This window comes from Zea mays, chromosome 10 (assembly GCF_902167145.1).
Source record: "Zea mays cultivar B73 chromosome 10, Zm-B73-REFERENCE-NAM-5.0, whole genome shotgun sequence".
Lineage (NCBI taxonomy): Eukaryota > Viridiplantae > Streptophyta > Magnoliopsida > Poales > Poaceae > Zea > Zea mays.
Genome location: NC_050105.1, coordinates 148,864,973 through 148,890,942, shown reverse-complemented (window position 1 = coordinate 148,890,942; position 25,970 = coordinate 148,864,973). Strand labels below are relative to the sequence as shown.

The 25,970-nt window shown below is 47.7% G+C and overlaps 2 protein-coding genes across 2 annotated transcripts; one reads left to right on the top strand and one right to left on the bottom strand.

Moving 5' to 3' along the window:
• Nucleotides 1-272: 272 nt before the first annotated feature.
• Nucleotides 273-1,096, top strand: LOC103642155 (Heavy metal transport/detoxification superfamily protein). The gene is made up of 2 exons (XM_008665471.3): nt 273-443; nt 611-1,096. The coding sequence occupies exons 1-2, from the start codon at nt 359-361 to the stop codon at nt 952-954; spliced, it is 429 nt and encodes a 142-aa protein (XP_008663693.1). The 5' UTR covers nt 273-358; the 3' UTR covers nt 955-1,096.
• A 1,732-nt stretch (nt 1,097-2,828) lies between these two features.
• Nucleotides 2,829-4,579, bottom strand: LOC100285180 (flavonol-3-O-glycoside-7-O-glucosyltransferase 1). Its single transcript, NM_001158074.2, has one exon. It carries the CDS (start codon nt 4,479-4,481, stop codon nt 3,033-3,035), a length of 1,449 nt encoding a protein of 482 aa, NP_001151546.2. The 5' UTR covers nt 4,482-4,579; the 3' UTR covers nt 2,829-3,032.
• Nucleotides 4,580-25,970: the final 21,391 nt, after the last annotated feature.

Genomic DNA, 25,970 nt, shown 5'->3' with positions numbered 1-25,970 from the left:
AAGGCTACTGCTGTGTTTGTCTTAAATTTTGCTTATGTTGCTGGTTGTGTGTTCTAAACAGAAGCTGGAAGTTGTATGGAGATTTTGTATCATCTTAATGTATTGTTTTTTATATCTATAAAATGCTTCTTTTCTTTCATCGAAAAAAGGTGACAAAGCGAGGCAGCGAGCGATTGGACTTCTCCATGCAGGGGTTGAGCTACCCAATTTGTCGCTCCAACCACCTGAAAACTAACAAAGAATATATGCGGCAGGGGAGCTAGCAACACACCTGCCGGCCGACACTTGCCACTGTTTCAGGCAAGGCCATAGAAATTAAAGCGGCGGCGAAGCAAAGGGACCCGGCCGGCCGGCGTCCATGTCGAAGGTGACGGTGCTCAAGGTGGACACCTCCTGCGCCAAATGCAAGCGCAAGGTCCTGCAGGCCGTCACCGGCCTCCATGGTACGTACACGGCCGGTACACACGTGCGAGCTAGCTATCCCGCTTATTTCTTCGTCGTCGTTCGGCCATGCCCATGCATGCACTGCACGCGCGCGCGCACCATAGATTCCGTTCCCGGCAATAATGTAAAGATCGTTTGGGCTGGGTGATGTGCGGTGCGCGCGCAGGTGTTGACAAGATCGAGGTGGACTCGGAGAAGAGCACGATGACGGTGACGGGCACCGTGGACCCGGTGGACGTGATCGTGCAGGCGAGGAAGGCCGGGAAGCGCGCGTCCGTGCTCACCATCGGCCCTCCGGCGCCGCCCAAGCCGGCCGAGGAGAAGAAGCCCGCTGAGCAGGATAAGAAGAAGGCGGAGGAGAAGAAGACGGCGGCGGCGGGAGCGGAGAAGAAGGCGCCCGAGACGCCGGCCACGGTGTTCGTCCACCACGTCCCGTCGTGGCCTCCGTGCCCCAGGTACCAGGAGAGAGTAGTGTACGAGCAGGACCCCCCGCCTTGCTCCATCATGTAATGTAACTATATACGGATTTGACCAGGAGTATACATGTTCGTTTGGAACGTAGAACGCAAGAACTTTGTAAGATCTTGTTCTTTTGTATTCTATAAACTTATAGATGTGCCAGTGTCATGGTCTGCTGGCACCGGGACAGACACGCACGACGTGCCACATGGCATGGATCGAGCCAGGCTTCATGACTGACCGACTGTTGACATAGCTCATCGAATCACTTTTCATGCCAGGTTTGTCTAAAAAAATAGGCCCTACGAAACCTATGAGACTAGCCCGATCGAGGCCCGCGTGTTAGGAAGAGAGAGAGAGTCACCGCGTTCGTGCTCGCCGTCGTCAATGGCTCAATGCACGGCGTGTACTCAACGCAATGGATCGATGAATAAAATTTGATGTTGATATATTAGCACATCAATCCTTTTTATATTAGACATGTTGTCTTTATTTTTTAGACAAAAGGTAGTACCAGTGACAGTGACAAACACAAAGACGAAAATTTATGGGAGGACATGAAGACTGCATGACAAAATTATGACCATAAGTGTCCATATAATTCAAGTTTTATATCAATACACGATACAACTTTAAATAAAGAAGTTATATGAATAAAAGAAGCAAACATACCGTTAAATTTTTGTTGACAGAGACAATTGCATCCTTCTTGTTTTGAGATGTCGAAATCACCGAATAATGAATTTGAAGATCTCTTTGAGTATAACAAACCATTAAAACGTTCCAATTATCTTCAATCTTGTTACGCAGTTCTCTCTTAATTAGCTGAAAAAGTTCTCCCAACACTTGCCCTTGACACATGTAATAACATGGCCAACTCAATTAGCTTGTAGAGTAAAGGAAAGGCAACATATGTTTTCCGGTTGAACCGTCTTAATAGAAATAGATGCAATATCTTTACAAACACTAAAAGCAGCATGTCTTCTCACATGAAAGAATATATGTCTCGAGAGTTACTCTCTTAACTCTGCACGTTCACACAACTGTGAAATCTTGATCATATAACTAACTAAGATTATCTAGATTAAGTAAACATATAAAAGGATTTTTTGGATCAAAGCAAGAAAAACCAACTATCGGCTCACTTGAAGCTTCACTAAACCGATGACATAACTCTGTATTGATTTTATCAAAAATAACAAAGAATATCTCGATGTGGTAGTGGTAAAGTTGTAAAGGTTTGTGACTATGAATCCATCTCGCCTCTCATAACTTCTGCATCTACGTGGATTAAGATCCATAATCTAATTTTTTTGCAAGCCATTAAATTCACCTCTCATATTCGATGAACCGTCATATTCCTATTCTCCAATCTTGGATATAGATAAGCCCTGATGATCCAGAATAAAAACACTAGATATCAAATCCAAGGTGTGTGTATAGTAGTATATCTTGTCGAATGTCAATCTTGTTGAAGGGCGTCGAAGCGTCGGGATGGGGGCATGAATAGGGAAAAAATTGCTGCAATCCGGCTGCAAACTAGAATGTTTATAGACCCTCACAAAAATAAGTATAGACCTCACCTGCAGGTACATCAGATAACGTTTTAGTTACGCGGGCTGCCATGCATGAACGCACGCGCTAAAACTTTGAAAGACACAGGCGGCTAATGATACTTGACTCTACTGCTAGCTACTGAAAACGTGCGGTGAGCACCTTTCGTTTCTCTCCTTTATCCCTGTCCCGAGCATTGGTTTGCGGTTGTCCTCCAATTCAATTTGATCTGGGATCTTGCGGGACCATGCATGCCTCCTCCCCCATCTTCTTCCCCTTCTCGTTCTTCAACAGGGTCTCTTATTACTCTCTTTTGGGCACGTGAGATTTTGAGTTTTGAAAGACCTTGTTGTTGTGTCACGAGAGTTTTCGTTATGATGATTTTTTTAGAACTGTTGTTGTTTGATGAAACTTTTACGTGTCCACATCAATGCATGACCCGTTGCCTAGATGCTATCGTTGCTAATTTGCTATTCTCAACTGCGGCATTTCTGCACATATGATTTAAAACTGTGGCTGCTTGACATGTACCGTAGTTTGCTGAATCATGTGTCTGCAGCAAGCATTTACACCTGTCATTTGTACGTCTGTGGATCGTTGTGGCGGCCATGGAACGCCTTGAGCTCATATACCAGCCGTGCCCAGTCACCGGAAGACGAGCCACCCTCCGCCACGGCGGCGCGCGCCGCGGCCCCGAGCTCCCGAGATCTGGCTTTCCTCGCCGCTAACACCTCCTCGTCCTGCTGGTCATCACCCATGAGCCTCCCCACGGCGCGCACCACCGCATCAGCCGGCACCACAGCCTCCAAGTCCGACTCGCGTACCCGCACGCCCACGCGGAGCACCTCCACGAGGAACAGCTCGTTCAGGAACTGCTCCGCGCGGAGCGGCCACGTCGCGAGCGGCACTCCGGCGGACACGGCCTCCAGCACCGAGTTCCAGCCGCAGTGGGTGACGAAGCCTCCCACCGCGCGGTGCGCCAGGATCTCCGCCTGTGGCGCCCACCGCCCGGCCACCACCATGCCGTTGCTGGACGCGCGCGCCTCCCGCTCCGCGCAGCCGCCGTCCCCGCGAGGCGTCGTCGAGACCACCCAGACGAACGGCCGGCCCGACGCGCGCAGCCCGGTGGCCAGCTCACGAAGCTGGGTCTCCCCCAGCGAGCACGTGCTCCCGAAGCACACGTACACCACCGACCCCTCGTCCCGGCCATCGAGCCACTGCAGAATCGGGTCCCGCTCCGTACCGCCGCTGGCGACGGCGAGTGGAGATGGAGAGACCGTGGGGCCGACGAGGAACACTTCCTTGGGCGTCCCCGGGAGCTGGCTACGGTAGTACGCGGCGAAGTCGGCGTCGAGCGCAGCGACGCTGTTGAACACGACGGCGCAGCTCTGGGCCTCCGCGGCACGGAAGAGAGGGAGGTGCGCCAGCGCCTCCTCGTTGACCTGCGCTCTGTGGATCGTCACGGGGCGCGGGAAGCCCCCGGGGACGGCGAACCGGTCCGTGTGCACCTCGGGGCGGTAGAGATGGAGCGCGACCATGGCCGCCGCGGCGAAGGCGCCGATGGTGTGGAAGGTGACGTGCGGCACGCCGCAGTCGCGCGCGACGCGCGGGGCCCAGTAGAGCACGGCGTCCGAGACGACCGCCACGGGGCGGCCGCCGCCGCCGCCGTGGTGGTGGGCGCGGATGGCGGCGGTGAGCGCCGGCGCAAGGGCGGCCTCGGCGGCGGCGAAGAAGGTCGGCGCGGCGGAGGCGTCGTCCGGGAGGAGGGAGAAGTCCTCGTACCCGCCGGGGCAGCGGAGCGGCGCCGCGTGGACTGGCACGGACGCCGGTGCGAGGGCGGCGAAGTGTGCCGTGGTGACGATGGCGGCCGTGGTGGTGGCGGCGACCTCGTGCTCTGCACCGGCGGCTGCGGAGGAGGCCGCTTTGGCCGCGAGCGGGGCGAAGTGGCTGCGCTCGAGGAATGGCACGAAGACGAGGTGGAGAGGCGAGTCCGCGTGCGATCGCTCGGGTTCCGACTGCGACATGTCGAGGTCTGGTGTCGTGGGACGTGGCGCAGCTGGGCGGCTTGGTGAGTTGGTGTCGTTTCGCTTTCGCGGGGGTGGAACTTGGCTAGTCTTCTTTTGCGAGGCTGGGGCGCTGGGCGTTGGGACTTGGGATAAAGGTTAGACGGATGGCGTCATGCGTGTTCCCCAAGCCGCATTGGCGGAGGCCGCTACAACCGCCGGTCATTCGAAATGTGCCTGGAATGGATTGGGACGGTGGTGTAGTGTGAAATGCGTGTTCCCCAGGCTTCGTGTACAGTATGTGTGACGTTGTTCGTTTGGTTCTCCGCAATGTTCTGGGTCAAGCAAACATAGTACATTCTTCCAAGTCAGATTAAAATTTGTTTCAGTTTTTTAATATATTCATACAATTAATTGGTATATGTGTTTCGTATATGTGTCTAAATTTATCATCATTTATTTGAATATATACATAAAAATTCAGTGCTAATACGAATACTAATTTGTAATGGAGGGAGTATATTGTATCGGTAGATTTAGGTCCGGTTTGGAAGCAAGCCAGTTTTTACGAAACTGGTTTTATATTTTAGCTACGAGAAAGTACCTTCTTGGTTTTTTTAAAAAAAAACTGGAAATCCAATTTCTATAAACTAAAGTATAAACTGGTATATTTTGAACCAACTCAATTTCCATAAGCGAATTCATTAAAAATCGGGTGCTTCCAAACATGCCTTTAGTTTTAATAAACAAAAAAATGTATCCTATTGATAAACGTGAGTGTGAATGTGAAGCCAACAACTAAAGGTTTTGTAGGAAACGGTAACACCTAAGAGGGTGGTGAATTAGCACTTCTAAAAACTCTTTCTCTAAAGGCCACAATTAAATCTCTAAGCAAAACATATGTAAATAAATTATCTAGAATGTGCAAACTAGGTTTTGTCTAAGTGTTGGTATCTTTACTGTGGCTAAGTTTCAATCTAACTAATCTAACTAGTGAGACAAGATTGAAACTTAAATGCTTAATATAAATACGAAAGGTAAAGAGCAAGGTAGAGATGCAAACTCTCGTGGATGACGTTGGTATTTTTACCGAGGTATCCGGAACCACGCAAGGTCCCAACTAATCCTCGTTGGTGCCCCTACGCAAAGGGTAGCCCACGTGAGGGCCAAGCACCACGATCGAGTAACTCCATAGAGAGTCGCGAACCTTCTCCACGAGTAAGTGGTGCTCCGCTTTCGGCTCCTCTCGAACGCTCTCCGCCGTCTCTAATATCAAGCTTCCGGCCGAAACGCCGCTGGCCTCGTTCCCTCCGGTACGGTGGCGACCGTGACACAAACTCGATTGTCACGGTCTCGCAAGACTCTCGCCCCACTTGGTACAATTACAATGGCTCACACAAGTGCCGAGGAGTTGTGTGATTTTTTCTAAACTCACTCAACTAACTAGGGTTCACCTAGAGCAAGTGTTAATGCGGTCTAACTAATCTAAGCACTTCGCAAAGCACCAACGCTAATCACCGAGTGATTCTATTAAGCACTTGTGAAAGGGAATTAGGCTTACACCTAGTCCCTAATTAATTTTGGTGGTTGAATTGCCCAACACAAATATTTGGACTAACTAGTTTGCTCTAGTGCATAAGTTATACAGGTGCCAAAGGTTCACACTTAGCCAATAAAAAGACCAAGTATTGGGTTCAACCAAAGAGCAAAGGGGCAACCGAAGGCATCTCTGGTCTGGCGCACCGGACTGTCCGGTGTGCCACCGGACATGTCCGGTGCACCAGAGGACTCCGACTGCCAACTCGCCACCTTCGGGAATTTCCAGAGGCGACTCCGCTATAATTCACCGGACTGTCCGGTGTACACCGCACATGTCCGGTGCTCCAAGGAAGAGCGGCCTCAGGAACTCGCCAGCCTCGGGAATTCACTTCATCTGCTCCGCTATAATTCACCGGACATGTCCGGTGTGCACCGGACTGTCCGGTGTAACTACGCGACAACGGCTACTTCCGGCGCCAATGGCTACCTGCTGTGCATTAATTGCGCGCCAGCGCGCGCAGAGGTCAGGCACGCCCATGCTGGCGCACCGGACAATCTACAGTACATGTCCGGTGCGCCACCGGACATCCAGGCGGGCCCAGAAGTCAGAGCTCCAACGGTCGGAACCCAGCGGCTTTGGTGACGTGGCTGTCGCACCGGACATGTCCGGTGTGCACTGGACTGTCCGGTGCGCCATCGACAGCCAGCCTGCACCAAACGGCTAGTTTGGTGGTTGGGGCTATAAATACCCCCAACCACCCCACATTCAAATCATCCAAGTTTTCCACTTCTCAACTACTTACAAGAGCTCTAGCATTCAATTCTAGACACACCAAAGAGATCAAATCCTCTCCAAACTCCACACAACGCCCTAGTGACTAGTGAGAGAGATTTGCTTGTGTTCTTTCGAGCTCTTGCGCTTGGATTGCTTTCTTCTTTCTTGATTCTTTCTTGCGATCAAAACTCACTTGTAATTGAGGCAAGAGACACCAATCTTGTGGTGGTCCTTGTAGGAACTTTGTGTTCCAAGTGATTGAGAAGAGAAAGCTCACTCGGTCCGAGGGACCGTTTGAGAGAGGGTAAGGGTTGAAAGAGACCCGGCCTTTGTGGCCTCCTCAACGGGGAGTAGGTTTGAGAGAACTGAACCTCGGTAAAACAAATCCGCGTGTCTCACTTCATTATTCGCTTGCGATTTGTTTTGCACCCTCTCTCGCGGGCTCTATTATATTTCTAACGCTAACCCGGCTTGTAGTTGTGATTATTTTTGAGAATTTCAGTTTCGCCCTATTCACCCCCCCTCTAGGCGACTTTCAATTGGTATCAGAGCCCGGTGCTTCATTAGAGCCTAACCGCTCGAAGTGATGTCGGGAGATCACACCAAGAGGGAGATGGAGACCGGCGACAAGCCCACTACAAGCCATGGGAGCACTTCATCGGAAGAGTCCCGCACCAAGAGGAAGGAGAGGAAGAAGGACTCCTCCAAACGGAAGGAGAAAAGATCTTCTTCTTCTCACCACAAAGAGAAGAAGGAAAAATCCTCTTCCCACAAGCTGCATCGGAGTGGGGACAAGAAAAAGAGGATGAGGAAAGTGGTCTACTACGAGACCGATACTTCATCGACATCGACCTCCGACTCTGACGCACCGTCCGTAACTTCTAAGCGCCAAGAGCGCAAGAAGTTTAGTAAGATCCCCTTACACTATCCTCGTACATCTAGACCTACTCCATTACTTTCCGTTCCATTAGGCAAACCGCCAACCTTTGATGGCGAAGATTATGCTAGGTGGAGTGATTTAATGAAATTTCATCTAACCTCACTCCACAAAAGTATATGGAATGTTGTTGAGTTTGGAGCACAAGTACCATCCGTACGGGATGAAGACTATGATACGGACGAATTGGCCCAAATCGAGCACTTCAACTCCCAAGCCACAACCATACTCCTCGCCTCTCTAAGCAAGGACGAATACAACAAAGTGCAAGGGTTGAAGAATGTAAAGGAGATTTGGGACCTACTCAAGACCGCGCATGAAGGTGATGAACTCACCAAGACCACCAAGCGGGAAACAATCGAGGGGGAGCTCGGTCGCTTCCGTCTTCGCCAAGGGGAGGAGCCACAAGATATGTACAACCGGCTCAAAACCTTGGTGAACCAAGTGCGCAACCTCGGGAGCAAGAAGTGGGACGACCACGAAGTGGCTAAGGTTATTTTGAGATCACTTATTTTCCTTAACCCTACTCAAGTACAATTAATTTGTGGTAACCCAAGATATACACTAATGACTCCCGAGGAAGTAATCGGGAATTTTGTGAGCTTTGAATGTATGATTAAAGGATCAAAGAAGATCAACGAGCTTGATGAACCCTCCACGTCCGAAGCACAACCGGTGGCGTTTAAGGCGACGGAGGAGAAGAAGGAGGAGTCTACACCGAGTAGACAACCAATTGACGCCTCCAAGCTCGACAATGAGGAGATGACTTTAATCATCAAAAGCTTTCGCCAAATCCTCAAGCAACGAAAGGGGAAGGACTACAAATCCCGTTCCAAGAAGGTTTGCTACAAATGTGGTAAGCCCGGTCATTTTATTGCAAAATGTCCTATATCTAGTGACAGTGACAGGGGCGACGACAAGAAGGGAAAGAGGAGAGAAAAGAAGAGGTACTACAAGAAGAAGGGCGGCAATGCCCATGTTTGCCGGGAGTGGGACTCGGACGAGAGCTCCACCGACTCCTCCGACGACGACGAGGACGCCGCCAACATCGTCGTCACCAAGGGCCTCCTCTTCCCCAACGTCGGCCACAAGTGCCTCATGGCAAAGGACGGCAAAAGGAAGAAGGTTAAATCTAAATCCTCCACTGAATATGAATCCTCTAGTGATGATAATGCTAGTGATGAGGAAAATAATTTGCGTACCCTTTTTGCCGACCTAAACATGCAACAAAAGGAAAAATTAAATGAGTTGATTAGTGCTATTCATGAGAAGGATGATCTCTTGGACTCTCAAGAGGACTTCCTTATTAAGGAAAACAAAAAGCATGTTAAGGTTAAAAATGCTTATGCTCTACAAGTTGAAAAATGTAAAAAATTATCTAGCGAGCTAAGTACTTGCCATGAGACTATTGACAACCTTAGAAATGAAAATGCTAGATTAATTGCTAAGGTTGATTCTCATATATGTGATGTCTCAATTCCCAATCTTAGAAATGATAATGATGATTTGCTTACTAAGATTAAGGAATTGAATGATTCTCTTGCTAGCCTTAGAGTAGAAAATGAAAATTTGATTGCTAAGGCTAAAGATTTTGATGTTTGCAATACTACTATTTCCGACCTTAGAACTAAGAATGATATGTTGCATGCTAAGGTTGTAGAACTAAAATCTTGCAAACCCTCTATATCTACCGTTGAGCACACTTCTATTTGTACTAGATGTAGAGATGTTGATATCAATGCTATTCATGATCACATGGCTTTAATTAAACAACAAAATGATCATATAGCATTATTAGATGCTAAAATTGCCGAGCATAACTTAGAAAATGAAAAGTTTAAATTTGCTAGAAGTATGCTCTATAATGGGAGACACCCTGGCATCAAGGATGGCATTGGCTTCCAAAGGGGAGACAATGTCAAACTTAATGTCCCTCCTAAGAACTTGTCTAACTTTGTTAAGGGCAAGGCTCCCATGCCTCAGGATAACGAGGGTTACATTTTGTACCCTGCCGGCTATCCTGAGAACAAAATTAGGAGAATTCACTCTAGGAAGTCTCACTCTGGCCCTAACCATGCTTTCATGTATAAGGGTGAGACATCTAGCTCTAGGCAACCAACCCGTGCCAAGTTGCCTAAAAAGAAAACTCCTAATGCATCAAATGATCATGATATTTCATTTAAAACTTTTGATGCATCCTATGTTTTGACTAACAAATCCGGCAAGGTAGTTGCCAAGTTTGTTGGGGGCAAACACAAGGGCTCCAAGACTTGTGTTTGGGTACCCAAAGTTCTTGTTTCTAATGCCAAAGGACCCAAAACTGTTTGGGTACCTAAAGTCAATAACTAAAATTGTTTTGTAGGTTTATGCATCCGGGGGCTCAAGTTGGATACTCGACAGCGGATGCACAAACCACATGACAGGGGAGAAGAAGATGTTCTCCTCATATGAGAAAAACCAAGATCCCCAACGAGCTATCACATTCGGGGATGGAAATCAAGGTTTGGTCAAAGGATTGGGTAAAATTGCTATATCACCTGACCATACTATTTCCAATGTTTTTCTTGTAGATTCTTTAGATTACAATTTGCTTTCTGTATCTCAATTATGTCAAATGGGCTACAACTGTCTCTTTACTGATGTAGGTGTCACTGTCTTTAGAAGAAGTGATGATTCAATAGCATTTAAGGGTGTGTTAAAGGGTCAGCTATACTTAGTAGATTTTGATAGAGCTGAACTCGACACATGCTTAATTGATAAGACTAACATGGGTTGGCTCTGGCATCGCCGACTAGCCCACGTTGGGATGAAGAATCTTCATAAGCTTCTAAAGGGAGAGCACATTTTGGGACTAACAAATGTTCATTTTGAGAAAGACAGGATTTGTAGCGCATGCCAAGCAGGAAAGCAAGTTGGGTCTCATCATCCACACAAGAACATCATGACAAGTGACAGGCCACTGGAGCTCCTACACATGGATTTATTCGGCCTGATCGCTTACATAAGCATCGGCGGGAGTAAGTACTGTCTAGTTATTGTGGATGATTATTCTCACTTCACTTGGGTATTCTTTTTGCAGGAAAAATCTCATACCCAAGAGACCTTAAAGGGATTCTTGAGACGGGCTCAAAATGAGTTCGGCTTAAGGATCAAGAAAATTAGAAGCGACAATGGGACGGAGTTCAAAAACTCACAAATAGAAGGCTTCCTTGAGGAGGAGGGCATCAAGCATGAGTTCTCCTCGCCCTACACACCACAACAAAATGGTGTAGTGGAGAGGAAGAATCGAACTCTATTGGACATGGCAAGAACCATGCTTGATGAGTACAAAACACCGGATCGGTTTTGGGCCGAGGCGGTCAACACCGCCTGCTACGCCATCAATCGGTTATATCTACACCGAATCCTCAAGAAGACATCTTATGAACTCCTAACCGGTAAAAAGCCAAATATATCATATTTTAGAGTTTTTGGTAGCAAATGTTTTATTCTTGTTAAAAGAGGTAGAAAATTTAAATTTGCTCCTAAAACTGTAGAAGGCTTTTTACTAGGATATGATTCAAACACAAGGGCATATAGAGTCTTTAACAAGTCCTCAGGACTAGTTGAAGTTTCTTGTGACGTTGTGTTTGATGAGACTAACGGCTCTCAAGTAGAGCAAGTTGATCTTGATGAGATAGGTGAAGAACAGGCTCCGTGCATCGCGCTAAGGAACATGTCCATTGGGGATGTGTGCCCTAAGGAATCCGAAGAGCCTCCAAATGCACAAGATCGACCATCCTCCTCCACGCAAGCATCTCCACCAACCCAAAATGAGGACGAGGCTCAAGTTGATAAAGAGGAAGAACAAAATGATGAGCCACCTCAAGATGACAGCAATGATCAAGGGGGAGATGCAAACGATCAAGACAAGGAGGATGAAGAACCAAGGCCGCCACACCCAAGAGTCCACCAAGCAATACAACGAGATCACCCCATCGACACCATCCTCGGCGACATTCATAAGGGGGTAACCACTCGATCTCGTGTTGCACATTTTTGTGAACATTACTCTGTCGTTTCCTCTATTGAGCCACACAGGGTAGAGGAAGCACTCCAAGATTCGGATTGGGTGATGGCGATGCAAGAGGAGCTCAACAACTTCACAAGGAACGAGGTATGGCACTTAGTTCCACGTCCTAACCAAAATGTTGTAGGAACCAAGTGGGTCTTCCGCAACAAGCAAGACGAGCATGGTGTGGTGACTAGGAACAAAGCTCGACTAGTGGCCAAGGGGTATTCACAAGTCGAAGGTTTGGATTTTGGTGAAACCTATGCACCCGTAGCTAGGCTTGAGTCAATTCGTATATTATTGGCCTATGCTACTTACCATGACTTAAAGCTTTATCAAATGGACGTGAAGAGTGCCTTCCTCAACGGACCAATCAAGGAGGAGGTCTACATTGAGCAACCTCCCGGCTTTGAAGATAGTGAGTACCCTAACCATGTCTATAGGCTCTCTAAGGCGCTTTATGGGCTCAAGCAAGCCCCAAGAGCATGGTATGAATGCCTTAGAGATTTCCTTATTGCTAATGGCTTCAAAGTCGGCAAGGCCGATCCTACTTTATTCACTAAAACTCTTGATAATGATTTGTTCGTATGCCAAATTTATGTTGATGATATTATATTTGGGTCTACTAACGAATCTACATGTGAAGAATTTAGTAGGATCATGACAAAGAAATTCGAGATGTCTATGATGGGGGAGTTGAAGTATTTCTTAGGATTTCAAGTGAAGCAACTCCAAGAGGGCACCTTCATTAGCCAAACGAAGTACACTCAAGACATTCTAACCAAGTTTGGAATGAAGGATGCCAAGCCCATTAAGACACCCATGGGAACCAATGGGCATCTCGACCTCGACACAGGAGGTAAGTCCGTGGATCAAAAGGTATATCGGTCGATGATTGGTTCATTACTTTATTTATGTGCGTCTCGACCGGACATTATGCTTTCCGTTTGCATGTGTGCAAGATTCCAATCCGACCCTAAGGAATCCCACCTTACGGCCGTAAAACGAATCTTGAGATATTTGGCTTATACTCCTAAGTTTGGGCTTTGGTACCCTCGGGGATCCACATTTGATTTGATTGGTTATTCGGATGCCGATTGGGCGGGGTGTAAGATTAATAGAAAGAGCACATCGGGGACTTGCCAGTTCTTGGGAAGATCCCTGGTGTCTTGGGCTTCAAAGAAGCAAAATTCGGTCGCTCTTTCTACCGCCGAAGCCGAGTACATTGCAGCAGGCCTTTGTTGCGCGCAATTGCTTTGGATGAGGCAAACCCTGCGGGACTATGGTTACAAATTAACCAAAGTTCCCCTTCTATGTGATAATGAGAGTGCAATCCGCATGGCAGATAATCCCGTTGAGCATAGCCGCACTAAACACATAGCCATTCGGTATCATTTCCTTAGGGATCACCAACAAAAGGGGGATATCGAGATTTCATACATTAACACTAAAGATCAATTAGCCGATATCTTTACCAAGCCACTTGATGAACAATCCTTTACCAAACTTAGGCATGAGCTCAATATTCTTGATTCTAGGAACTTCTTTTGCTAATTTGCACACATAGCTCGTAAGTATACCTTTGATCATGTCTCTTTTATATATGCTATGACTAATGTGTTTTCAAGAGTATTTCAAACCAAGTCATAGGTATATTGAAAGGGAATTGGAGTCTTCGGCGAAGACAAAGGCTTCCACTCCACTCTATTACTCATCCTTCGTCGTCGCTCCACTTCACTCTCCATCTTTGGTATAATCTTCACTTATATGTTTTATTTGCCAAAGGGGAGAAAGTAGCTAGTAAAGGGCCTATATTTCATTCCAAGTATCCGTTTTTGGCGATTCATGCCAAAGGGGGAGAAAGTTGGCCCAAAGCAAAAGGACCGCACCACCACCCTAATTTTAAAATTAATGATTTTTCAATTGGTAAACTTCAAATTGGTATCTCTTTGTGTTCTAAAGGGGGAGCAAGTAGTATTTTCAAAACTTGATATCTTAAAACCCTCTTGAACACTAAGAGGAGAATTTATTGAGGGGGAGTTTTGTTTAGTCATAGGAAAAGCATTTGAAAAAGGGGAGAAAATTTCAAATCTTGAAAATGCTTAGCAAAATCTTATTCATTTACCTTTGACTATCTTGCAAAATGACTTTGAAAAGAATTTACAAAAGATTTTGCAAAAACAAAACTTGTGGTGCAAGCGTGGTCCAAAATGTTAATAATAAAGAAACAATCCATGCATATCTAGTAAGTAACATATATTGGCTCAATTCCAAGCAACCTTTGCACTTACATTATGCAAACTAGTTCAATTATGCACTTTTATATTTGCTTTGGTTTGTGTTGGCATCAATCACCAAAAAGGGGGAGATTGAAAGGGAATTTAGGCTTACACCTAGTCCCTAATTAATTTTGGTGGTTGAATTGCCCAACACAAATATTTGGACTAACTAGTTTGCTCTAGTGCATAAGTTATACAGGCGCCAAAGGTTCACACTTTGTCGGTGTTTTGGGTCCGACCGCACACCCGGGGTTACCCCTCAAGGTGTTTTCTAGGAGTAGGACGGTGTCAACGACTGTAGCAAAATGGTTCGTGCCGATCGCACGAGAGACAGTGGACAAGATTTGCAGGTTCGGGCCGCTTAGAGATGTGTAACACCCTACGTCCTGGTGAGTATGCGAGTGTGGTTACAAGAGGGCTCTCTGGGTTGAAGGCACAAAGAGTTTACGTGGGTGGCTAAGTAAGATAGGGTCGATCGATCTGAAGGGGTGCTCCCTAGGCCTTATATACTCGACCGTGGGGCAATACACGTGGATATGATAACAACAAGTAGCTGAAAGGTAGTGAACCTCTTGAGTCTATCCCTACGTAACCCTCGCCGACTTATCCTCGCATGGCTCCATTTCATGGGGGTTTCAGCGCGGGAAAGTCGGGTCTCTGTTGCGATTTACTCGTTCGACGTTGTGGGCCGTCCGGGTTTGCTCCAATCCGGTCTTACATCTTCTCTGCTTTGTTGATCGTCTTTCCCCAGGCCCACGAAAGAACGACCTTACGATTTATTGGGCCCTTGGGCCTTTCGTGAGGTCTTTTACTTCTTTAGTGGACCCAGGGGATATCTATCCCCCACAAGCCCCCGATCTTTGGGTTGATTTAGAGGTAATCAACCCAAAGATCCAAGGTCCAAAAAATGACTACCTGCTGTCTTCTCTTGCTCCGATCACTCGTTCGACCGAAGTTTAGTTTTGTGCTTGTGCCTTAGAGGTCGGCATTTTGATTTGTAGGATTCTGGACTTCGTTGGGTGCACCGGAGGTGCACTCAATGGGTGTAGCCCCCGACCTTCAAATGGATTTTTTAAGGATAATCCATTCGAAGGTCTTCCTTTTGCTTGTAAAAATTGGCATGAAGCTATTTGCATTATGCTTTGGAGGTCAGCATTATGTCATCAATATTTTGCTGCAGAGGTCAGCATATATTTTGTCTTTAGCAGCCGAGTTTGCAATCCATCCATATCTTGCTAGGTAATGCAATTTATTTGCTTCTGCGACTTGATTGGACGTTTGATGGACGTTCTCTGTCTAGTCTTTGCGTCGCTTCTGTCAGCCATATCTTGTACTTTGCTGGCTATATTTGGCTTTCCTCTGATCCTTACTGATATCTCATTTTTGTCTTGAGGTATTTACTGCATGCCCTGCACGGATGTGACCGTTTTGAAAAATATACTGATAATTCCTGGGCGTCCCCCCCAATGGGTGTGGGCAAGGGACGGCTTGGTACGCTGAGTGTTTTAGCCGGCTGCTTCTGAGTAGTAATGTGATGGGACGGCTAGTGTAATCATATCCTTTGCGCTGTTGACTGGAGTCCCAATGGGTGTAGTGTTGCATGAAACGGTGTCAGCCGTCTGACGTGTCTTCGGATGGGTGGGAGTGCTCATTGAATGCTTTGCGACTGTTCAGTGACCGCGGTTGGAAGTGAGTGGTTGCCTTTCCCTTCTATAAATAACGCCCTTGCTCCTCTGGGTTTTTCACATCTCTTTTGTTGTTCTTTACTGCATCCTTCTCCTCCCTTCTGTCTGCTTCCGCCATGGGCAAGAGTAACAAGCGCAAGCGCGAGCCGACTCCTCCGTCGGAGGACTTCGACGACTCGGAATACTCGGAGGAGGAGTTCTCCTCCGAGTCCGAGGGCTCTCCGGCTCCCGTCTCTCCCCCGGCGTCGTCTGATGATTCAGACGACTCCTAGAGGATTGTCGCGGAAGTCTGGACGTACATCCGGGCCGTCGAGCGCTCCGGGCTCGAGGGCTCGGATGAGTCGGAGTTCTCCTCTGAAGAGGAGGACTCGGACGGCGGCGAGGGCGAGGACGACGACGATGACGACGACGACGACGACGACGGTGGCGACGGCGATGGCGACAGCAGGGGCGGCGGCGGCGGCGACGGGAGCAAGGGCAGCACCAGAGGCGGCAGCAGCATGGGCAGCACCAGAGGCGGCAGCAGCAAGGGCAGCACCAGGGGCGGCGGCGGCGGCAGCAGCAGCAAGGCCAGTGGCTAAGCGCCACTGGTCTTTAGATATTAGTATAGTAGTAGTAGTAATGTAATGTAGTAATAATGTAATGTAGTGGTAATAGGGAAGCACCAACTCGCGAAGAGTTGGTTTGTAATCTTATTATCTTCCCCTTAATGAAAAACTGACGTTGGCCCTTTATCAATGACTTGCTTTCCCTTATTATAGAACTGATTCTTTTGAGATAGTAGATGAATAACTTGTTCATCATACTGACGCTTTCAGAAGCAACTGGCGAGTAGTCTTGCGGTCGATATCGGTGTTTTAGAGGCAACGCCGAGTGAGTGAAGGTCGACGCCGGCATTTTAGAAGTAATGTCGAGCGATTAAATACGAGGTCAGCGTTTTTAGAGGCAATGCCGAGTGATTGAAGGTCGGCGTCGGCACTTTAGAAGTAATGCCGAGCGATTGAATACGAGGTCAGCAATTTTAGAGGCAATGCCGAGTGATTGAAGGTCGGCGTCGGCACTTTAGAAGTAATGCCGAGCGATTGAATACGATGTCAGCGTTTTAGAGGCAACGCCGAGTGATTGAAGGTTAGCGTCGGCATTTTAGAAGTAATGCCGAGCGATTGAATACGATGTCAGCGTTTTAGAGGCAACGCCGAGTGATTGAAGGTCGGCGTCGGCACTTTAGAAGTAATGCCGAGCGATTGAATACGATGTCAGCGTTTTAGAGGCAACGCCGAGTGATTGAAGGTCGGCGTCGACACTTTAGAAGTAATGCCGAGCGATTGAATACGATGTCAGCGTTTTAGAGGCAACGCCGAGTGATAGCCGGTCGCACGAGTTATTTTGAGGATAATAACCGAGTGATGAAGTGGTACGTCGGCTTTTTTGGAAATAACTGCCGGGTGATGACTGGGCACTTTTTGAAACGGTATCTGACTCGAGAATATCCCATAAGAGTTGCGCTTTTAGCCGCTTTTGCTTTCCGTGCCCTAGTTCTTGCATTCCCGCATCTGAATCTTCTCTGCCACTCGCCTCCTACTCTGTTCACTGGTGAAAAGCAAGATGGCGCCCAAGAGGAAAACTGTGAACTCGTCTGCGGCGGTGATCCCTGCAATCGACCCCAACAGTCAGTTACCCTTCGCAGGTAACCATATGTCTGTTATTTCCGAAGCTGAGCTTCTCCGCCTCGTCTCCATCGGGGTTCTTCCTCCGCGGGAACTCTGTTCTTGGCGGATTTGCCACGGGACTACTGTCCCAACAGAGGATACCCACGAGTCTGTAGTTTACGCTCCTTTTCTTCTCCGCAGCCTCGGCCTTCCCATCTCTCCTTTTTTCCGCGGCCTCCTTGATTTCTATCATATCAATTTGACCCATTTGAACCCTAATTCCATTCTGCAAATCTCCATTTTCGTTCACCTATGCGAAGCCTATCTCGGCGTGCTGCCGCATTTCAGTTTATGGAAGTATCTGTATCATTGTCGCCCTGGGATGGCCGGGGGACAACATCAGTTGGTCGGAGGTGCCAGTTTGGAGATGCGCCGTGGGCGGAAGACTGAGTATCTTGAGATTCCCCTCAAGGATAGTATTAAGGGGTGGCGTCTAGAGTGGTTTATAGTTGATAACTATGGAAATTCTCTCCCTTCCCGGTCGGGAAGACAGCCAGACGTTCGCACTCCGAGTTGGACTGAGTTTCCCACGGATCAGGAAGTGGCTCAGGCAGGTGTGTTGCTGGCTGAAGTTGGACTGCTGAAAGAGAGAGGTCTAACTGCTGAAGCGGTGGTCACTGACTTTGTTTTTAAGAACATTCAGCCACTGAAAGATAGGGCCTATCCGGCATATCTGTATCGAGGGCTGACCGACTCAACCCGGGTTACCAATAGGAGAATTCCTTCTGTAGACTTGGTAAGCCGACTTGAAATGATCCTCAGGGGTAAGGTTTCAAATGTTGGTGCTCCAGTGGCACACTCGGCCTGGAACCTACCTCCTCCCAAAGCTTTCGCCCTTTTTGTGTCAAATCCGCCTGTGACTGATAGCAATTTGGGCCTTAGAGTGCGACCCTCTGCTGAAGAAGTCAGTACTTTGGTTGCTTCGCTCGGGGAGATTCCTGATGATGAATGGCAGGTTTATTTTGAAGTGCCTCTAAACCCTAGTGATGCAGACATAAATGACATGCTTGATCTGTTAGCTGAGGATTCATCCGATGCTGCTCCTGATGGTACGTTGGCAGCGGTGCCCCTTCCAGAGGTTGATACAACTTTGGATGTCTCGAAACCTGTCAGTACTCGCCCGAGGCGCCCTAGCCGAACCAGTCAGCCCGAGCCTTCTGCTGATGAGCAAAAGAAGAAGAGAAGACGCCTCCGGCGAGTATCCAGTTTTGATGAGGATGCCGGTACCTTAGCTCCTGCTGCTGAAGAAGTGCCTGCAACTGGCCTTACTGACACCGACCCCAATGGGTGTGCCCAAACTGCTGTTGAACCCAATGTGTGTGCTCCATCTGTTGCTGACCCCAATGGGGGTGCTGCTTGCGTGGTTAATGTGGAAGATGAGGAGGAAGAAAATGAAGCTCCTTTAACTCGGAAAAACAGTCGGTAGTTCATCGCCAGCGGTGGAAGTAGTGGAGTTCCTTCTCCTGCATTGTCTGCCCTTATTGGTCTGCAAGAGTTGTCCCTGGCCAACTTTGATCAAACTCTAGAAGATATGGTCCCAGAGGACTTGTTGTCAGAGCCTGTGGATGATGATACAACAGAGACTTGTGCTGCCGTGCCTGATGCTGGGTTGAGGTCATCCCGTGCCTCGTCGACCTTAGAGCGCGATCTCGAGGGTCGGGATGTTTACTTGGATTGTTCTGGTCCCATGGAAGTAGCTGAAGGCCCGTCAACCTTAGAGGTGGTCACTGCAGAGAGCCTGGACCCCAAGAATAGTGTTGACACATGCCCAGCCCCCGAGGGTGTCGCCGGGGAAGACTTAGCTCGGGGGAAGAGTATAAGCTACTGCCCAGCCCCCGAGGGTGTTGCCGGGGATGATCCGGCCCAAGTGGGCAGTGCCAACTGTGACCCAGTCCCCGAGGGTGCCCGAGCAAGGTCTCCTTCCTGCACTTCCATTCTTTCGTCGGGGAAGTAGACAGCGGAGTCTTCCGGGTCAGCGAGCTTCTAGCTCCAGCCTTTCCGGAGACGATCTTTTTCCAAAGAGCCGGAGGTTGCGTCTCTCCAGCATTTTCGGAGTTCGTTGGAGGAGACTTCTATTCCGGCGGGTCCGCAATGCGGTGTAGAGTTCCCTCTTCATCCGCTATAGACGAGATTGTCCCGAAGCAGAATACGGATCCGGGACGCACGGTGATCTTGCTGTGGAAGGTGACGGCCATTGAGCTAGCTTGGATCGCCGACACACCCCCTACCTGGCGCGCCAGCTGTCGGTGTTTTGGGTCCGACCGCACACCCGGGGTTACCCCTCGAGGTGTTTTCTAGGAGTAGGACGGTGTCAACGACTGTAGCAAAATGGTTCGTGCCGATCGCACGAGAGACAGTGGACAAGATTTGCAGGTTCGGGCCGCTTAGAGATGCGTAACACCCTACGTCCTGGTGAGTATGCGAGTGTGGTTACAAGAGGGCTCTCTGGGTTGAAGGCACAAAGAGTTTACGTGGGTGGCTAAGTAAGATAGGGTCGATCGATCTGAAGGGGTGCCCCCTAGGCCTTATATACTCGACCGTGGGGCAGTACACGTGGATATGATAACAACAAGTAGCTGAAAGGTAGTGAACCTCTTGAGTCTATCCCTACGTAACCCTCGCCGACTTATCCTCGCATGGCTCCATTGCATGGGGGTTTCAGCGCGGGAAAGTCGGGTCTCTGTTGCGATTTACTCGTTCGACGTTGTGGGCCGTCCGGGTTTGCTCCAATCCGGTCTTACATCTTCTCTGCTTTGTTGATCGTCTTTCCCCAGGCCCACGAAAGAACGACCTTACGATTTATTGGGCCCTTGGGCCTTTCGTGAGGTCTTTTACTTCTTTAGTGGACCCGGGGGATATCTATCCCCCACACACTTAGCCAATAAAAAGACCAAGTATTGGGTTCAACCAAAGAGCAAAGGGGCAACCGAAGGCACCTCTGGTCTGGCGCACCGGACTGTTCGATGTGCCACCGGACATGTCCGGTGCACCAGAGGACTCCGACTGCCAACTCGCCACCTTCGAGAATTTCCAGAGGCGACTCCGCTATAATTCACCGGACTGTCCGGTGCTCCAAGGAAGAGCAGCCTCAGGAACTCGTCAGCCTCGGGAATTCACTTCAGCTGCTCCGCTATAATTCACCGGACATGTCCGGTGTGCACCAGACTGTCCGGTGTAACTACGCGGCAACGACTACTTCCGGCGCCAACGGCTACCTGTTGTGCATTAATTGCGCGCCAGCGCGCGCAGAGGTCAGGCACGCCCATGCTGGCGCACCGGACAATCTACAGTACATGTCCGGTGCGCCACCGGACATCCAGGCGGGCTCAGAAGTCAGAGCTCCAACGGTCGGAACCCAACGGCTTTGATGACGTGGCTGTCGCACCGGACATGTCCGGTGTGCATCGGACTGTCCGGTGCGCCATCGACAGCCAGCCTGCACCAAACGGCTAGTTTGGTGGTTGGGGCTATAAATACCCCCAACCACCCCACATTCAAATCATCCAAGTTTTCCACTTCTCAACTACTTACAAGAGCTCTAGCATTCAATTCTAGACACACCAAAGAGATCAAATCCTCTCCAAACTCCACACAACGCCCTAGTGACTAGTGAGAGAGATTTGCTTGTGTTCTTTCGAGCTCTTGCGCTTGGATTGCTTTCTTCTTTCTTGATTCTTTCTTGCGATCAAAACTCACTTGTAATTGAGGCAAGAGACACCAATCTTGTGGTGGTCCTTGTAGGAACTTTGTGTTCCAAGTGATTGAGAAGAGAAAGCTCACTCGGTCCGAGGGACCGTTTGAGAGAGGGTAAGGGTTGAAAGAGACCCGGCCTTTGTGGCCTCCTCAACGGGGAGTAGGTTTGAGAGAACCGAACCTCGGTAAAACAAATCCGCGTGTCTCACTTCATTATTCGCTTGCGATTTGTTTTGCACCCTCTCTCGCGGACTCTATTATATTTCTAACGCTAACCCAGTTTGTAGTTGTGATTATTTTTGAGAATTTCAGTTTCGCCCTATTCACCCCCCTCTAGGCGACTTTCAACTTGGTTGTATGAGCACTTGGAAATGTCTATTCTATACCTTGGTATGTTGCTTGGGCTCCCATACCTTCAAATGGCCGGTTGGGTGATGTATTTATAGGCCCCAACTCAATTACAGCCGTTAGAGGAAAGTTACAGCTTTCTGTGGCACACCGGATAGTAATAGTGTGGTATGTGCCTTGCTTGCATTTTATTTTTGTCTCTTTTTCATTTCGGCATGTAATAGTGTGGTTGTGGCATTCTTTTTTATCATAGAGACACTAGACTCCTTCTCATAGAGTTTCTCGTGTCTTTCTTTCTGTCTCTTAGGCAACATAGTCACCCTTCTCTTTCTGTTTAGGCATTCTTTCATGTTACACATCATTCATTATGTTTTACGGATTCTTGAATTAAAGGAGTAGAGAAGATAAATAAATTCCACATTAATTTCATCGTATAAAATTCACCACAATTGTCTAATCCGACGTTCTTTTGTTTTGTGTTTGATCTGTATGTGCTTGAGTTAACTAATCCGGACATCTAGATAACTAAAACAACCGAAGTTGAAACAAAACCCCCATATACTCCAACACATTCTGAAAACTGACCAACTGAACGTAGGAAATGATTATCCAAATTGTCTGTCACACCTAGATTTAAGGACACCTAGATTTAAGGGCAAATCCAGACGCGAATCAAGTGTGTGCTATGATCAAGTCTCACACATATGATGGCTCATGATACAGAAACGAATGTCACATCTTTACTATATAATAGGAGTTCTATACGAAATAACTAAATAAATTACATCATACGAAGACAACAATCCAACAATCATAGTTGACTGAGAGACGATGGCCTAGACCTCTCACGAACTCATCGTATCAGCCTTCATACTCCTTATTCTGCGGTACCTATTCTAGACCTATGGGATGTGAGTACAATAAGGGTGAGCTCACATACATTCATCGCTCAACAAATTGTAGAGAATAATGTGCATGAGCTCACTTACAGTGATCTCATGTGAAGTGTAAGGCTTACCAAAGGAAATGGTTAAAGCCGAGCATTGCTTTTAAAGTTGGTAAAAGTTTATTAGTAGTAGTTACTAAGTATAAGTAGATACCAACCCAATTAAATAAGATATCACAATTAATAATAACACCCACAATGCAATGCATATGACAAATTAAATTTAATTTCACAATTTAATCATGTGAGTGTCCGAGCCGCTCATGACCGTGAGCACGGCTGATATACCAGTTTTATACTCTGCAGAGGTTGCACATCTTTACCACAAGACGTGTTTCCTGATTAGCTAAGGTTAGCTAGACCCTTAGACACTTCCAAGATGAATGACTAGAGATCCACTGCGAGGCCTTTCTAAAGTTCCACTAGTTCGAGAAAACCCGCTACGGATTCAAAAAGAAGAAAGCATAGAAATCCCTCGTCTGAAATGCCATCGCAGCAGTTCAACCCGAGAACCTCCCTATACTTTGCAGCGATGCCTCCCCGCTAGCCCTTTCGGGTAAAGTAATCTCTCTAGCTTTCCTAATTACTTGGCCAAAGGAGTCGCATTCCACCTTTGTGGTAGCACTATTTTTCCAGGTGGTTCTCCATGTTCCAATTAACATAATGATCTTATCATGAACAATAATTAAAACAACAGTAGAATTGAAACATGATCATAATATAACATTAATTTCTCAAAACCAGGTAGAGCAATAGCAAATCTACCCAATAGTTCAATTGTTTGCAAGGTGTGGGATAAACAATGCTATGTAAATCTATTGGGTCCCATCAAATTAACCTGAGCATGTCAGAGTATGTAACAGGAACAATATTAAGTAAAGAAGAGTGATCAAGGGCACAACTTGCCTTAGACTTGAGATCCTAGGTACCATGTTGGTCTTCAGTTTCTCGTGACCTCACTGCTACTCGTAGCAATATATAAAATAAACAAGAAGTACATAAAAATAACAGTACACCAAACATGAGAACAAACAACATAAGAATATTCTACGCGCTGCTACGAGATCGTAGGTTCACGAATCACTAAAATCGGAGTTATGGTTGAAGAGAGATAGTTTTCAGTAGATCTATGTGATTAACCAATTAGATCTAGGTCTTTATGTTGATTTTATAAATCATGTGATAAAGATATTTGAAAGTCGCCTAGAGGGGGGTGAATAGGCGAAACCTGAAATTTATAACTTTTAAACACACACTACAAGCTAGGGTTAGCGTTAGAGTTAAATTTAAGTCTGAAAGAGAGGGAAAACAAATCAACTAAGAATCAAGGTGAGTGAACATGGTGATATGTTTTACCGAGGTTCGGTTTCAAAGAACCTAGTCCCCGTTGAGGAGGTCACAAAGACCGGTTCTATTTGAACCCTTTCCCTCTCTTAAACGGTCACTTAGACCGAGTGAGCCTTCTCCTTAATCAATCGGGTCACTAAGACCCCGCAAGGACCACCACACACTTAGGTGTCTCTTGCTTTGATTATAAGACTGGTGCTCCCCAAGGAGATGAGCTAGGACGAATGTACCCTTTCTGTTGAAGTTCTGCGATCTAGAGTTTTAGCTCTGCCAATTCGGTGGGAGTCATGCGGTATGTTCTCTTTGCAATGGGTGCAGTGCCGGGAATTAGATCAATGTAGAACTCTACTTCTCTTTCTGGTGGTATTCCTGGCAATTCTTCTGGGAATACATCCATGAATTCTTCTACTACAGATGTGCTTTCTGTTGCTAGGTTAAACACCATTGGATCTTGGGCGGGTGGCTGAGCCTGACATGAGACTAACTTTCCTTGGTGGTCAGTGAGAAGAACGGTCTTATTTGCGCAACTTATGGTGCCTTTGTGCTTGGTTAACCAATCCATTCCTAAGATCACATCAATCCCTTGGGATGGCAAGACAGCTAAGTCTGCCAAGAACACTACCCACTTAAAAGAATCCTGACTTGGGAGCATTTGAGATGGCATAGAAGGTCTGACCCTGGGGTTCGGGTGACCAAAGGAATTTCTAGGTGTGCCGTGGGAATGCCACGTTTTTCCACGAAACTGGTGGCTATGAATGAATGGGATGCTCTTGAATCAAAAAGTACAGCAGCGGGAGTAAATTCAACTAGCAACTCACCGAGCACTACTCCTGGGGCTTGCTAAGCTTCTTGCGCGTCGACGTGGTTCACTCATGCCCTGCCATGATACTGGGTCTTGCTTTGTTGGCTGTTGGAGGAAGGTGCCTTGGAGGTGGGTGCTAGGGCACTCTTGGGGCCATTCACCGAGTTGGAGTAAGTAGGAACGGATGCCTTCAACTGAGGACAATTATTCTTGTAATGATTGGGGTCTCCGCAGTGCCAACAGGCATTGGCTGGAGGTTGGTTGCTTGCAACGAAGGGGGCCTGGAAAAGATCTTTGACCTTGCTAACTGAAACGTGACGGAGTGGGTCCAGCTGGCTTATTGAAGCTTGGTCCCTTGGGTGGAAACCCAAAGGATTGAATTCTCTGGTGCCTGTCCTGTTACTGAGCTCGGAGGACTTGGAATTTCCTCTTGAGGTGACCCTTTTCTTCTTCCCTAGCCCTTTCTACTTGTATGGCCTTGTTAGAGACATGCGAAAAGCTGAGGAAATCTTGGCTGGCAAGGATAGTCTTGAGTTCTGGTCTTAACCCCTTCAAGAAACGAGCCATCTTCTTGGCTTCTGTGCTGACATCGTCAGGCGCATAGCGAGCCAATTCTGTGAATTTGTGCACATACTCACTGACAGATTTTCCACCTTGAGTTAATTCCCGAAATTCATCTTCCTTAAGCTGAACGATCCCTTGGGGCACATGATGTTCTCGAAAGGCGGCTTCAAATTCTGCCTAGGTAGCATATTTGACGACAGCGCTGAAGGTATCCCACCAGGATAGGGCCATCCTAGAAAGTTGATGAGCAGCTAGATGAACACGCTGGTTCTTAGGGCATCCGATGGCCTCTAACTTCCTTTTTATTGTGCGTAGCCAGTCATCAGCGTTGAGCGGGTTGCTGGATCCAATGAATGTGGGAGGCTTGAGCCTTAGAAAATCTCCCATCCTGTCTTGAGGCCTTCCACCATTCGGGCGCTAGTTCTCAAAGCTTCTGGTGAGGACCTCAATGAGTCGGGTTTGGTTGGCCAGAACTTGGGCTAAATCTAATGGCAGCTCTGGAGGTGCGAGGAGGTGGGTTTCACTCCCTTCTCCACCGACTTCTCCTTCAGCAATTTGAGGAGACCTTGCTCTAATCCCAGAGGCGGTAGGCGTGGTTTTATCCGAGGCCATCTACCAGGGGGAGAGGATTACTACTATGCTCATGCCAATTCTTTTTCAAACACGTTATTTTATTCATCACATAAGTTCATTACAAGCATAAGTTGCCACCAATCACACTACGCGCGAGCGCTTCCTAAGGTGCTTCCAAACTCCCTTTCTAAGGTGTCCCCAAATTCCCTGAGAAGGTCGTTAAGGCTAGCTAGGGACATATCCTCAACGTCTGACATGTTTT

What these genes read in the sequence shown, in the direction of transcription:
- LOC103642155 (XM_008665471.3), top strand. Translation starts at nt 359, where the DNA reads ATGTCGAAGGTGACGGTGCTCAAGGTGGACACCTCCTGCGCCAAATGC. An exon ending in GGCCGTCACCGGCCTCCATG is followed by an intron (nt 444 to 610) that starts GTACGTACACGG and finishes GTGCGCGCGCAG; the next exon opens with GTGTTGACAAGATCGAGGTG.
- LOC100285180 (NM_001158074.2), bottom strand. Translation starts at nt 4,481, where the DNA reads ATGTCGCAGTCGGAACCCGAGCGATCGCACGCGGACTCGCCTCTCCAC.